This window comes from Oncorhynchus mykiss, chromosome 19 (assembly GCF_057628025.1).
Source record: "Oncorhynchus mykiss isolate SJ-2025 chromosome 19, ASM5762802v1, whole genome shotgun sequence".
NCBI lineage: Eukaryota > Metazoa > Chordata > Actinopteri > Salmoniformes > Salmonidae > Oncorhynchus > Oncorhynchus mykiss.
The window spans coordinates 58,792,709-58,805,868 of record NC_143040.1 but is presented as its reverse complement, the minus strand read 5'-3'; the positions used below and the strand labels follow the sequence as shown (position 1 = coordinate 58,805,868).

The 13,160-nt window shown below is 45.2% G+C and overlaps 1 protein-coding gene across 11 annotated transcripts in view; it reads right to left on the bottom strand.

Annotated features, from left to right (window-relative positions):
- Positions 1–13,160, bottom strand: part of LOC110498066 (myelin transcription factor 1-like protein) — a 164,566-nt gene that overhangs the window by 21,263 nt on the left and 130,143 nt on the right. For 10 of the 11 annotated variants that reach the window (XM_090211462.1, XM_036955008.2, XM_090211464.1 and 7 more), the window contains 4 exons: positions 9,496–9,606; positions 8,451–8,677; positions 7,627–7,892; positions 1,041–1,247 (listed from right to left, as the gene is read on the bottom strand). In XM_090211462.1, the coding sequence (XP_090067588.1) occupies positions 1,041–1,247; positions 7,627–7,892; positions 8,451–8,677; positions 9,496–9,606 (811 nt within the window). Of the gene's footprint in view, positions 1–1,040; positions 1,248–7,626; positions 7,893–8,450; positions 8,678–9,495; positions 9,607–13,160 lie in introns of those variants that run through there. The other variant, XR_016489030.1, reaches the window with a different exon arrangement.

Here is a 13,160-nt window from a genome sequence, read left to right as displayed (position 1 = left end):
CCTTATCCCTGACCACTCCCTGACCAAGATGGCCAGAGTCGCTCCCCTCAAGAAACCAGCACTCCACCCATCTGACTTCAAAAACTACAGACTGGAACCCTCTCGGATTGGGGGAAACCTGGCACCATCCCTCTGCACACCCCTGGATTGCATCCTACCTGGCAAGTCGCTCCTACCACGTGGCATGGAGAAAATCTGTCTGCAGCACATGCTCTCAATACTGGTGTCCCCCAGGGCTCGGTTCTAGGCCCTCTTCTCTTTTCTTTTTACACCAAGTCACTCGGCTCTGTCATATCCCCCCCCTCCCCTTCTGACACCCACGTGGCGACATGTATCCAATAGAAGTTGATTCTTGACACATTATTTGAAAATACTAAAATACACAGAAAATACCCCAGGTCTGTCTCACAGTATTTTGATGAGAAGAGCTATATAGATTCTACCACAATGTGCAAGCTATTTATTTGCATAATTCACAATAGCAGAGACACATAGTGGGCAGAGAGCATGAGCCAAAATAAACCCAGACAACTCTGTCTGCTGTACGGTGATGCTGATGGAAATTTAACATACAAATAATTCATTGTTTTCCTGGAGAACTCATAATATGACTTTCCAATCATTCAGAATGTACCTGAGATCTAGGCTGGTGTTAAAAATAACCTCAACTGAAATTGGAGTCTTTTACACAAAGGAATCAACAGAAAGGCCTTAGAGACAGATGGCTTGGGTTGAACAGATGTGAAAAACCGTAGGTACTGTATTGAATGCCAAATGGATGGGTGCTACTGAAATGCAGAGTAGGGGGAGTTTGACTTCTGTATGAAGGCCTATGTGAAATGTAAAATGTTTGCATTTATGCAGTTTGTTTGCATGGAGGAAATTTGAATGCTGAAGTCTAAATGTTCTTTGAATATTGAGGTACTGTGAAGCTAATGTTATGGAAAGTCATTATCATTAAAGGTAGGATAACCTCATCCGACAGTAGGAGTTACAGTTTAGAGTAGTGATCTTCATCATCATGCTCCTCATTCTAGTACCTCTTTGCTGTCCTCGTCGATGCGTTTGATCTTGGTGTAATCAACTGGCAGGTCCCAGCAGTCATCCCCCATGCCGTAGCGCATCAGGGCCTGGCGCTGGGGCGACATTGGCTCCAGGGGGGTAAGCACTGCACCCACTCCATCCCCCAAACGCTGCTTAATACTCAGGTCTAATGTCCCGTTCTCATCTACCTCTAGGTCTGGGTTCTGGAGGAAGAGATAGAAGATAGACAGGGAAGGAGGGTGGGAGGGAAAGTAGTAATGATTGACAGAACAAAGGAAAAAGAGGGGAGAAGGAAGGCAAAACAACACTGGGCTCAAAAACCTATTATATAGATGTGATTACATAACTCTCCTAATATTTCCCAATGGGAGGAAAAAGGCATGGTGACTAGTGGGAGAGACATGGTCATCAGTAGTAAATGCATGGTGACTGGTGGGAGAGACATGGTCATCAGTAGTAAATACATAGTGACTGGTGGGAGGGACATGGTCATCAGTAGTAAATGCATGGTGACTGGTGGGAGAGACATGGTCATCAGTAGTAAATGCATGGTGACTGGTGGGAGAGACGTGGTCATCAGTAGTAAATGCATGGTGACTGGTGGGAGAGACGTGGTCATCAGTAGTAAATGCATGGTGACTGGTGGGAGAGACATGGTCATCAGTAGTAAATACATAGTGACTGGTGGGAGGGACATGGTCATCAGTAGTAAATGCATGGTGACTGGTGGGAGAGACGTGGTCATCAGTAGTAAATGCATGGTGACTGGTGGGAGGGACATGGTCATCAGTAGTAAATGCATGGTGACTGGTGGGAGGGACATGGTCATCAGTAGTAAATGCATAGTGACTGGTGGGAGGGACATGGTCATCAGTAGTAAATGCATGGTGACTGGTGGGAGGGACATGGTCATCAGTAGTAAATGCATGGTGACTGGTGGGAGAGACATGGTCATCAGTAGTAAATGCATGGTGACTGGTGGGAGAGACATGGTCATCAGTAGTAAATACATAGTGACTGGTGGGAGGGACATGGTCATCAGTAGTAAATGCATGGTGACTGGTGGGAGGGACATGGTCATCAGTAGTAAATACATAGTGACTGGTGGGAGAGACATGGTCATCAGTAGTAAATGCATGGTGACTGGTGGGAGGGACATGGTCATCAGTAGTAAATGCATGGTGACTGGTGGGAGGGACATCGTCATCAGTAGTAAATGCATGGTGACTAGTGGGAGAGACATGGTCATCAGTAGTAAATACATAGTGACTGGTGGGAGGGACATGGTCATCAGTAGTAAATGCATAGTGACTGGTGGGAGGGACATGGTCATCAGTAGTAAATGCATGGTGACTGGTGGGAGGGACATGGTCATCAGTAGTAAATGCATAGTGACTGGTGGGAGAGACATGGTCATCAGTAGTAAATGCATGGTGACTGGTGGGAGAGACATGGTCATCAGTAGTAAATACATTGTGACTGGTGGGAGGGACATGGTCATCAGTAGTAAATGCATGGTGACTGGTGGGAGAGACATGGTCATCAGTAGTAAATGCATGGTGACTGGTGGGAGGGACATGGTCATCAGTAGTAAATGCATAGTGACTGGTGGGAGGGACATGGTCATCAGTAGTAAATGCATGGTGACTGGTGGGAGAGACGTGGTCATCAGTAGTAAATGCATGGTGACTGGTGGGAGGGACATGGTCATCAGTAGTAAATGCATGGTGACTGGTGGGAGAGACGTGGTCATCAGTAGTAAATGCATGGTGACTGGTGGGAGAGACGTGGTCATCAGTAGTAAATGCATGGTGACTGGTGGGAGAGACATGGTCATCAGTGGTAAATACATAGTGACTGGTGGGAGAGACGTGGTCATCAGTAGTAAATGCATGGTGACTGGTGGGAGAGACATGGTCATCAGTGGTAAATACATAGTGACTGGTGGGAGAGACGTGGTCATCAGTAGTAAATGCATGGTGACTGGTGGGAGAGACGTGGTCATCAGTAGTAAATACATAGTGACTGGTGGGAGAGACATGGTCATCAGTAGTAAATGCATGGTGACTGGTGGGAGGGACATGGTCATCAGTAGTAAATGCATGGTGACTGGTGGGAGAGACATGGTCATCAGTAGTAAATGCATGGTGACTGGTGGGAGGGACATGGTCATCAGTAGTAAATGCATAGTGACTGGTGGGAGGGACATGGTCATCAGTAGTAAATGCATGGTGACTGGTGGGAGAGACGTGGTCATCAGTAGTAAATGCATGGTGACTGGTGGGAGGGACATGGTCATCAGTAGTAAATGCATGGTGACTGGTGGGAGAGACGTGGTCATCAGTAGTAAATGCATGGTGACTGGTGGGAGAGACGTGGTCATCAGTAGTAAATGCATGGTGACTGGTGGGAGAGACATGGTCATCAGTGGTAAATACATAGTGACTGGTGGGAGAGACGTGGTCATCAGTAGTAAATGCATGGTGACTGGTGGGAGAGACATGGTCATCAGTGGTAAATACATAGTGACTGGTGGGAGAGACGTGGTCATCAGTAGTAAATGCATGGTGACTGGTGGGAGAGACGTGGTCATCAGTAGTAAATACATAGTGACTGGTGGGAGAGACATGGTCATCAGTAGTAAATGCATGGTGACTGGTGGGAGGGACATGGTCATCAGTAGTAAATGCATGGTGACTGGTGGGAGGGACATGGTCATCAGTAGTAAATGCATGGTGACTGGTGGGAGGGACATGGTCATCAGTAGTAAATGCATGGTGACTGGTGGGAGGGACATGGTCATCAGTAGTAAATGCATGGTGACTGGTGGGAGAGACATGGTCATCAGTAGTAAATGCATGGTGACTGGTGGGAGAGACGTGGTCATCAGTAGTAAATGCATGGTGACTGGTGGGAGGGACATGGTCATCAGTAGTAAATGCATGGTGACTGGTGGGAGAGACATGGTCATCAGTAGTAAATGCATGGTGACTAGTGGGAGGGACATGGTCATCAGTGGTAAAGGGCAAGTGCACACTGAGCAAATGTTGTGATCCTACACTAATCTATATACCATCTCTCTCTGTCTCTCTCGGTCTCTCCATCTCTCTCCAGCTCTCTCCATCTCTCCCTCCCTCGGAGCGGCTATAACCTCCACAGCCAGAGGGAGCAGATTGGGGTCTGGCTGGTTTGAATGTGATGTGAGTGGACGGGGACAGAGAGTGGGGTGAGAGGTTTATGGGAGGGCAATCCTGGGCGGCTGCAGGGGGACTGCTGCTAGTCAACCAAAAACACATAAATATACCAGAACAAACAGGGACACAGGCAGGCTTGAATAATCACTCAAAACACTCTCTCTCCCTCTCATCCTTCCTTTTCTACCCAACTGAATGTCCATGTACTGTATCTGCTGCAAATGTGCCCAGTAGAATCCTTCCCTTGAGGGTAGTGTTTTTAGAGGGGTTAGGAGGGGAGGGGTAATGTCTATTTGTCACCTTTCCCTTGCCCTCATTAATATCCTTTACTCCGACCCCCTCCCCTCCTCTCCCGCTCTCCTCTCCTCCTATCCTCGCGTTTTAACAGTGATTCCATATGACACTACCCCTAGGCTGGATTCTCCCTGTGTTCCAGTGGAGAAAAACCCTGACCCTCTTATCTGTGACGCACATAAACTTATAGAGGGTTCCAGGCTCAGAGGCTGGGGTACTGCGGTGTGCTTCCAGAGCCATCTTTGGAAGGACCATAGCTTTAAAATGAGTATAACGCACATAGCACTAGCTACATTTTTATCACTCTCCGACCGAATATGGCAACAATACAGAATCAGCCTTTGTAGACAAATGATAGACACATATAAGATCATCTGAGAAACTGATATATAGCTACTAAGATGTGTAATAAACTGATAAATGGCTACTGAGATATACAATGCTTTCGGAAAGTATTCAGACCCCTTGACTTTTTCCACATTTTGTTATGTTACAACCTTACTCTAAAACATTTTCCTTGTCAACCCATAATGACAAAGGGAAAACAGATTGTTAGAAATGTTTGCCAATAAAAAACTTATATCTTATTTACACAAGTATTCAGACCATTTGCTATGAGACTCGAAATTGAGCTCAGGTGCATCCTGTTTACATTGATCATCCTTGAGATGTTTCTACAACTTGACTGGAGTCCACCAGTGGTCAATTAAATTGGCCGGACTGAGCAATCGGGAGTGTTGATACTGAGCTATAAAATAAACAATATTTAGCTAGAGAGATATATAATAAACTGACAAATAGCTACTAAGATATATAATAAACTGATATAAAGCTACTGAAATAAATAATCAACTGATATATAGCTACTGAGATGTATAATAAACTGATATATAGCTACTGAAATATATAATAAACAGATATTTAGCTACTGAGATATATAATAAGCTGATATATAGCTACTGAAATATATAATAAACAGATATTTAGCTACTGAGATATATAATAAACTGACATTTAGCTACTGAGATTTATAATAAATTATATATAGCTTCTGAAATATGTAATAAACTGATATTTAGCTACCAAGACATATAACACACATTATATTTAGCTACTGAGATTTCTAATAAATTATATATAGCTACTGAGATATATAATAAACTATATTTAGATACTGAGATAAATAATAAACGATATTTAGCTACTGAGATATATAATACACTGATATATAGCTACTGAGATGTATAATAAACTGACCACTGGTATGTAATAAACGTGAGAGCTGTTTCTCATACGTGAGGGATATACAAGCCAGCTCTCTCCATGTCCCTGTCCTTGTCCCAGTGTGTCCCCACACTGGCGGTCACTCAGTGATATGTTACCGGCTCAGTGATATTTTACCGGCTCAGTGATATGTTACCGGCTCAGTGATATGTAACTGGCTCAGTGATATGTTACCGGCGCAGTGATATGTAACTGGCTCAGTGATATGTTACCGGCTCAGTGATATGTTCCCGGCTCAGTGATATGTAACTGGCTGAGTGATATGTTACCGGCTCAGTGATATGTTACCGGCTCAGTGATATGTAACCGGCTCAGTGATATGTAACTGGCTCAGTGATATGTAACCGGCTCAGTGATATGTAACCGGCTCAGTGATATGTTACCGGCTCAGCTGTCATAGCCGTGGAGCCAAAGGGATGGGGCTCTGGCTGTCTGTGTGCATCTGTGTCTACGTATAAAGGACCTGTCGGGTGTGTATGACAGTACTAATGTGATTGACCCATGATGTCTAATTAGTAGTAGATTGGGAGAGGAGGAAGCCCCTTTAGAGATCTTCCCCCGTTTCCTCAAGGACCACAGCATCATCATCTGACCCCTAGGTAGCCCTGGACCCCTGTTGCCAGGGCTGTGCTGGGTGGAGGTGGGCGAGAGAGAGTTGGAGGGCTCAGTAGCTGCTTCCCCACATTACTTTCACCTGCCCCCTCCAGATCCTAAAACAAAACCAGGTATTCTCCCTCAGTATTTATGAGTATTCCTCAGTCTCCCTCACTTTCACTCAGAGAGATAGGAGTGGATGTAGATAGGGGAAAGACAGACAATGTGAGAAAAGCAATGACGTGACTGGAAGTGTTCAGATGAAAGAAGGTTGAGAGTCTCCCTGACGTTTCCTGTGTCCATCTCTGCCTAGGAAACTCCTCCCTGTCTGCCTCACCTATGGAGCAGAGACGGACAGAGAGGAAGGGAGAAAGAGATAAAGTCCTAATTGCCTAAGGCTCTTCTACCAGCTAAGTGAACTCCTCTCTACTTCACACTGAAGATGCCCCTCTACTCCCTTACTTTCTCTTCTGTTTTCCCATCCTTTCATCACCTCTCCCCTATGCATTCCTCTCAACTCTTTTCCCCTCCTCTATTCTTGGCTCTCCAGCCCCAGACAGACCATGCTGCCAACATTAGCGCCAGGCTAGCGTTAGTACTCTGCTGTGCTTCCTCTCTCTCCTATTTGCCGGCTCAGCGTCTCGGTGCTGATAATGCAGGACTACCGACGCCTTATCCGCCTCCTGATGACATATTGGGCTCACAGCGCACGTCAACGCCGATCCATCCCATCCCACCACGCTTCCTATCTACCCTGTCTGATCCCAGAAGGGAAATAAAAAACGGTCTCGCTGAGCTCAATGTCAGAGACACAGCCGTGGATATATCTTTAACAGATCACAAGCGTTCATAGCTAAAGAGACCATATCATCCTCACTCATCAGTGCTCACATTACCTGGCAGGACAGGACAAGCTTGGAGGGAAATGCCTCTAGTAGTGGGATGGGACTGTGGTTGTAGGATATAGTTCAAAGTTTTAACCCATACTATAATAGACTATGGTAAACCACAGGATGCCAAGTAGGATTTGGATATTTCCAGTTGGCTGAAAGTCAACCTCTATGACAAGAAATAAACCTGTTTCATCCTCTCACTTTCTCTGAATTGGTGCATGATGCACAACCCTATTTACTTGTGTTCCACCTTACATGAAGATATCAGCTGTAAAGGGTTTATAAAGGCTAACATATGTATAAGTAGTTCATGAGCAACCTACCCGAGTACACAGATCCTGGGGTTTTCCTCCCAGGCCGTGAGGCATCTCTCTGCAGCGAGTGGACAGGTTGAGGATGGCCGTGGCGGCCATGTGAGCAGCCTCCATGTCGTGGGTGTAGTCGAAGCTGCTCTTACTACAGGTGGAGCTGGCACTACTGCCTCCCCCTCCGCCCCCTCCTCCACAGCTCAGGCTGCTACTGCTGCTGCTGGGGGCGTAGGTGCTGGTCGTGCTACTTGCCGAGCTGGAGTTCTTACAGTAGCGCTTGGCTGAAGGACATACACAGGGGTAGGGATAGTTATCCACAAGTATAAACACATCCACTGCATATAAATGCTCTTATCGTAACTTGGCTAAGGGAGATGCATTCATTTCAACAATATAGAATTTGGGAAGATTAAATATTGCTGAGTTTGGAAACAAGGGACAAAACTACAATGAATCTGTGGAGAAAAGAGCTTCGAAATAAAGAAAATTCATAAACCATACATATACCAAAAAAGGTGCTATCTAGAACCTAAAAGGGTTCTTCGGCTGTCCCCATAGGAGAACCATTTGAAGAACCCTTTTTGGTTCCAGGTAAAACCATTTTGGTTCCAGGTAGAACCCTTTTGGGTTCCATGTATAAACTTTTCCACAGAGGGTTCAAAATGGAACACAAAAGGGTTCTAACTGGATCCAAAAAGGATTCCCCTTTGGGGACAGCCAAATACATTTGGAACCATTTTTTCATCCTTCTACCCACAAAATGTATCAAATTGAAAACCTGAAACAACAATAAAGCAGAACAACAGAGTAAAGGGAAGAGACAACACGTCAGTCTGTACCATCATATCCTTTAGGGGAAGTGTCCCTGCCTTGGAGTTTGGGTGCGATGGCCCGTTTGCCGTAGACATTGTTGCTGTGGCTGCTGTCAGTGAAGCTGCTGTAGTCAAAGCTGGTCTTAGAGTACTTCTCCAGTTCCTTGGCCAGGTTGGAGCGTGGCGTGCTGGTGGACACGTTGTTCTTGTAGCCGTACTGAGGGATCTCCAGCTGTTTCACAAAGCACATAGGCCTGGAAAATAAACCACGAGGGGGCGTAGGTTGGACAGAGCAGAGGCACCAAACATCACGCAGGGGAGGTGGGAAGGGGAGGAGCGGGGGGAGGTAAAGGTAGCAAAGGGAAAAGGCAAGGCAACAGTCAACTAACCTCAGGTGATCCTTGCATTGAGCTTTGAGTTTATCTAAGCTACATGTCTATACTGTCTGTCATTGCAACACTACAATGTCTCCATAAATTATCTTACCCAAACAGAACTCACAATTAAAGTCATGCATTTTCTCTGATATTATAAATGTTTTGTCATACCCGTGGTATACGGTCTGACATACCATGGCTGTCAACCAATCAGCATTCAGTGCTCGAACCACCCGTTTAAATAATACTTTTTTAATCATTATGTTATCATGCATATCAAATAAACTTTTGCTGAAATTATTCTGATCTCTAAAACCCAATAAAGGCTTTCACTCCATAAACAAGAACATTAATGTAGAGCTTCTCCAAACAATAACTGTCTGAGAGATCAAAAGATATAGAAATCAAACAGACATAGAGAACCTTTTAAATCTATCATACAGTAATTAAGAAAACCTTCCAACACTAACTAAGGTAGGTAAGGGTGTAAGGTAGAACTCTAGAATGGGGTCAATTCAATTCAGCCAGTTCAGGAAGAGTATCAATCATTTGAAATGGAATTGAACTGAACCCTGGTTCAGCATTTGAAGTCCAATTAATATGTTTAGGTCTTTCGACTGTGCCTACACTGTCTCTCTCAGTGAGGTGTTCCCCATAGATGCTGAGTGTAGTGTGGTGATCAGTCAGACCAGTACCTTAGCACGCGGTCAGAACCCTGGTTAGACTTGGAGGAGCCGTCACAACAGATACTCTTGTCCTGGGCTTTCTGCAGCTTCTCTGCTGCAGCGATGGGACACCCTGACAAACTGGAGGGTCGGGGACAGGGACGGGGACGGGGACGGGGACGGGGGGACAGGGGACGGGGGGGTGAATAAGACAACCAGGAATGGAAGGGAGACTGGTCTTATTATATCTTATTAAAAAAAAAAAATACCAGGAAAAGCCCATTGAGACACAGAAGCCCTGCTTATACCTTCTACCATGTGTCACTTTCCTGATCTTGTCCACAATCTGATTTTACCCAATGACTCAAATACTCTTTGTGAACTGATCTAGATCAGATCTTATAAATGTAAATGGGCAAGATCAGGATAAGATCAGGAAAGGTCAGGACGAAGGACGCATGTTAGTGGCAGGTATGAACGGGGCTAGAGTCTCTTTTGCATATAATGGTCCCATTCAAGGTGGTAAATGACCTTTTAATGGCGTCAGACGGAGGCTCTGCATTTGTCCTCGTGATCCTAGACCTTAGTGCTGCTTTTGATACCATCGATCACCACATTCTTTTGGAGAGATTGGAAACTCAAATTGGTCTGCACAGACAAATTCTCGCCTGGTTTAGATCTTATCTATCAGAAAGATATCAGTTTGTCTCTGTAGATGGTTTGTCCTCTGACAAATCAACTGTAAATGTTGGTGTTCCTCAAGGCTCCATTTTAGGACCACTATTGTTTACACTATTTATTTGACCTCTTGGTGATGTTATTCGGAAACATAATGTTAACTTTCACTGCTATGTGGACGACACACATCTATCTGTACATGTACGGCCCCCATGGAACCTGTGTTTCAGACACAAGGAAGTGGATGGCGGCAAATGTTCTACTTTTAAACTCAGACAAAACAGAGATGCTAGTTCTAGGTCCCAAGAAACAAAGAGATCTTCTGTTGAATCTGACAATTAATTTTGATGGTTGTACAGTCGTCTCAAATTAAACTGTGAAGACCTCGGGGCTACTCTGGACCCTGATCTCTCTTCTGACGAACATATCAAGACTGTTTCAAGGACAGCTTTTTTCCATCTACATAACGTTACAAAAATCAGAAACTTTCTGTCCAAAAATCATTTAGAAAAATTCAACTATGCTTTTGTCACTTCTAGGTTAGACTACTGCAATGCTCTACTTTCCGGCTACCCGGATAAAGCACTAAATAAACTTCAGTTAGTGCTAAACACAGCTGCTAGAATCTTGACTAGAACCCCCCAAAAATGTGATCATATTACTCCCGTGTTAGCCTTTCTTCACTGGCTTCCTGTTAAGGTTAGGGCTGATTTCAACCTACAAAGCATTACATGGGCTTGCTCCTAACTATCTTACCAATTTGGTCCTGCCGTACATACCTACACGTATGCTACTGTCACAAGACACAGGCCTCCTTACTGTCCCTAGAATTTCTAAGCGAACAGCTGGAGGCAGAGCTATCTCCTATAGAGCTACATTTTTATGGAATGGTTTGCCTCTCCATGTGAGAGACGCAGACTCGGTCTCAACCTTTAAGTCTTTATTGAAGTCTCATCTTTTCAGTAGCTCCTATGATTGAGTGTAGTCTGGCCCAGGAGTGTGAAGGTGAACGGAAAGGTACTGGAGCAACGAAACACCCTTGCTGTCTCTGCCTGGCCAATTCCCCTCTCTCCACTAGGATTCTCTGCCTCAAACCCTATTACAGGGGCTGAGTCACTGGCTTACTGGCTTACTGGCTTACTGGTGCTCTTCCATGCCCCTAGTAGGGGTGCGCCAATTGAGTGGGTTGAGTCACTGACGTGATCTTCCTGTCTGGTTTGACGCCTCCCCTTGAGTTCGTGCCGTGGGTGAGATCTTCGTGGGCTATACTCGGCCTTGTCTCAGGATAGTAAGTTGGTGGTTGAAGATATCCCTCTAGTGGTGTGTGGGCTGTGCTGTGTGGGTGGGGTTATATCCTTCCTGTTTGGCCTTATCCGCGGGTAACCTCAGACGGGGCAACAGTGTCTCCTGACCCCTCTTGTCTCAGCCTCCAGTATTTATGCTGCAATAGTTTGTGTCGAGGGCTAGGGTCAGTCTGTTATATCTGGAGTATTTCTCCTGTCTTATCCGGTGTCCTGTGTGAATTGAAGTATGCTCTCTCTAATTCTCTCTTTTTTTCTCTCTCTCTTGGAGGACCCGAGCCCTAGGACCATGCCTCAGGACTACCTGGCCTGATGACTCCTTGCTGTCTCCAGTCCACCTGGTCGTGCTGCTGCTCCAGTTTCAACTGTTCTGCCTTTGGCTATGGAACCCTGACCTGTTCACTGGACGTGCTACCTTGTCCCAGACCTGCTGTTTTCAACTCTCTAGAGACAGCAGGAGCGGTAGAGATAATCTGAATGATTGACTATGAAAAGCTAACTGACATTTACTCCTGAGGTGCTGACCTGTTGCACCCTCGACAACCAATGTGATTATTATTATTTGACTCTGCTGGTCATCTATAAACATTTGAACATCCATGTTCTGTTATAATCTCCACCCGGTACAGCCAAAAGAGGACTTGCCACCCATCATAGCCTGGTTCCTCTCTTCCAAGGTTCCGGCCTTTCTAGGGAGTTTTTCCTGGCCACCCTGCTTCTACACCTACATTGCTTGCTGTTTGGGGTTTTAGGCTGGGTTTCTGTACAGCACTTTGTGACATCAGCTGATGTAAGAAGGGCTTTATAAATAAATGTGATTGATTGATTGATTCAATGCATCCCTGGCTACCTGTCTGTCGCTCAGGTTGTCTATCTGCCTGCCTGCCTGCCTGCCTGCCTGCCTGCCTGCCTGCCTGCCTGCCTGCCTGCCTGCCTTTCAATAAGTCTTTGGTTAATTTCCAATATCATTCATTTTCATTAAGCACTTTAAATAACAACACAGTGGGTTATTATAACAGCTTGCTTATTTCTGGTTGAGTGGCTTCAGGGAATTCTGAGATTAAACTACCTGCAGACACACACAATCCCCTCCCTGCAACTCCCCATTTAATGTACACACACACACACACACACACACACACACACACACACACACACACACACACACACACACACACACACACACACACACACACACACACACACACACACACACACACACACACACACACTAATCAACCTCCCAATACACACAAACACACTAACATCCCAAGGTTAAAAAGGCTTAGTTATAAATGTCATCAAGTGTGAAGAGGGTTGAAGTCTTGACCTGGGTAGGTTTGACCGGGGTAGGCCGTCATTGTAAATAAGAATTCTTAATTGTTCTTAAATGACTTGTCTATTTAAAAAAATAAAAACCAAAAAATAAGTTATTTAGATCACAGCCCTCAGCCAGTGCATGTGGAATGAGAGTTGCATTCTTGAGTTGTGATTATAGGATAGCAGGTGTCCATATACTGTAGGTGAGTGAGTGTGTATTTTGCAAGTGTGTGTGTGTGATAGTGTGAATGGCTACGCACATTCTCAGAAAGTCAGTATGTGTATGACTGTGTGTGTATGTCTGAGTGTATGTACTGTGTGTCTATTTGTGTGCAGGCCTGTCTTAGTGACACTGTGCTCAGCAGGAGAGAGCTCCAGTCTACCCAGGTCGGTAGC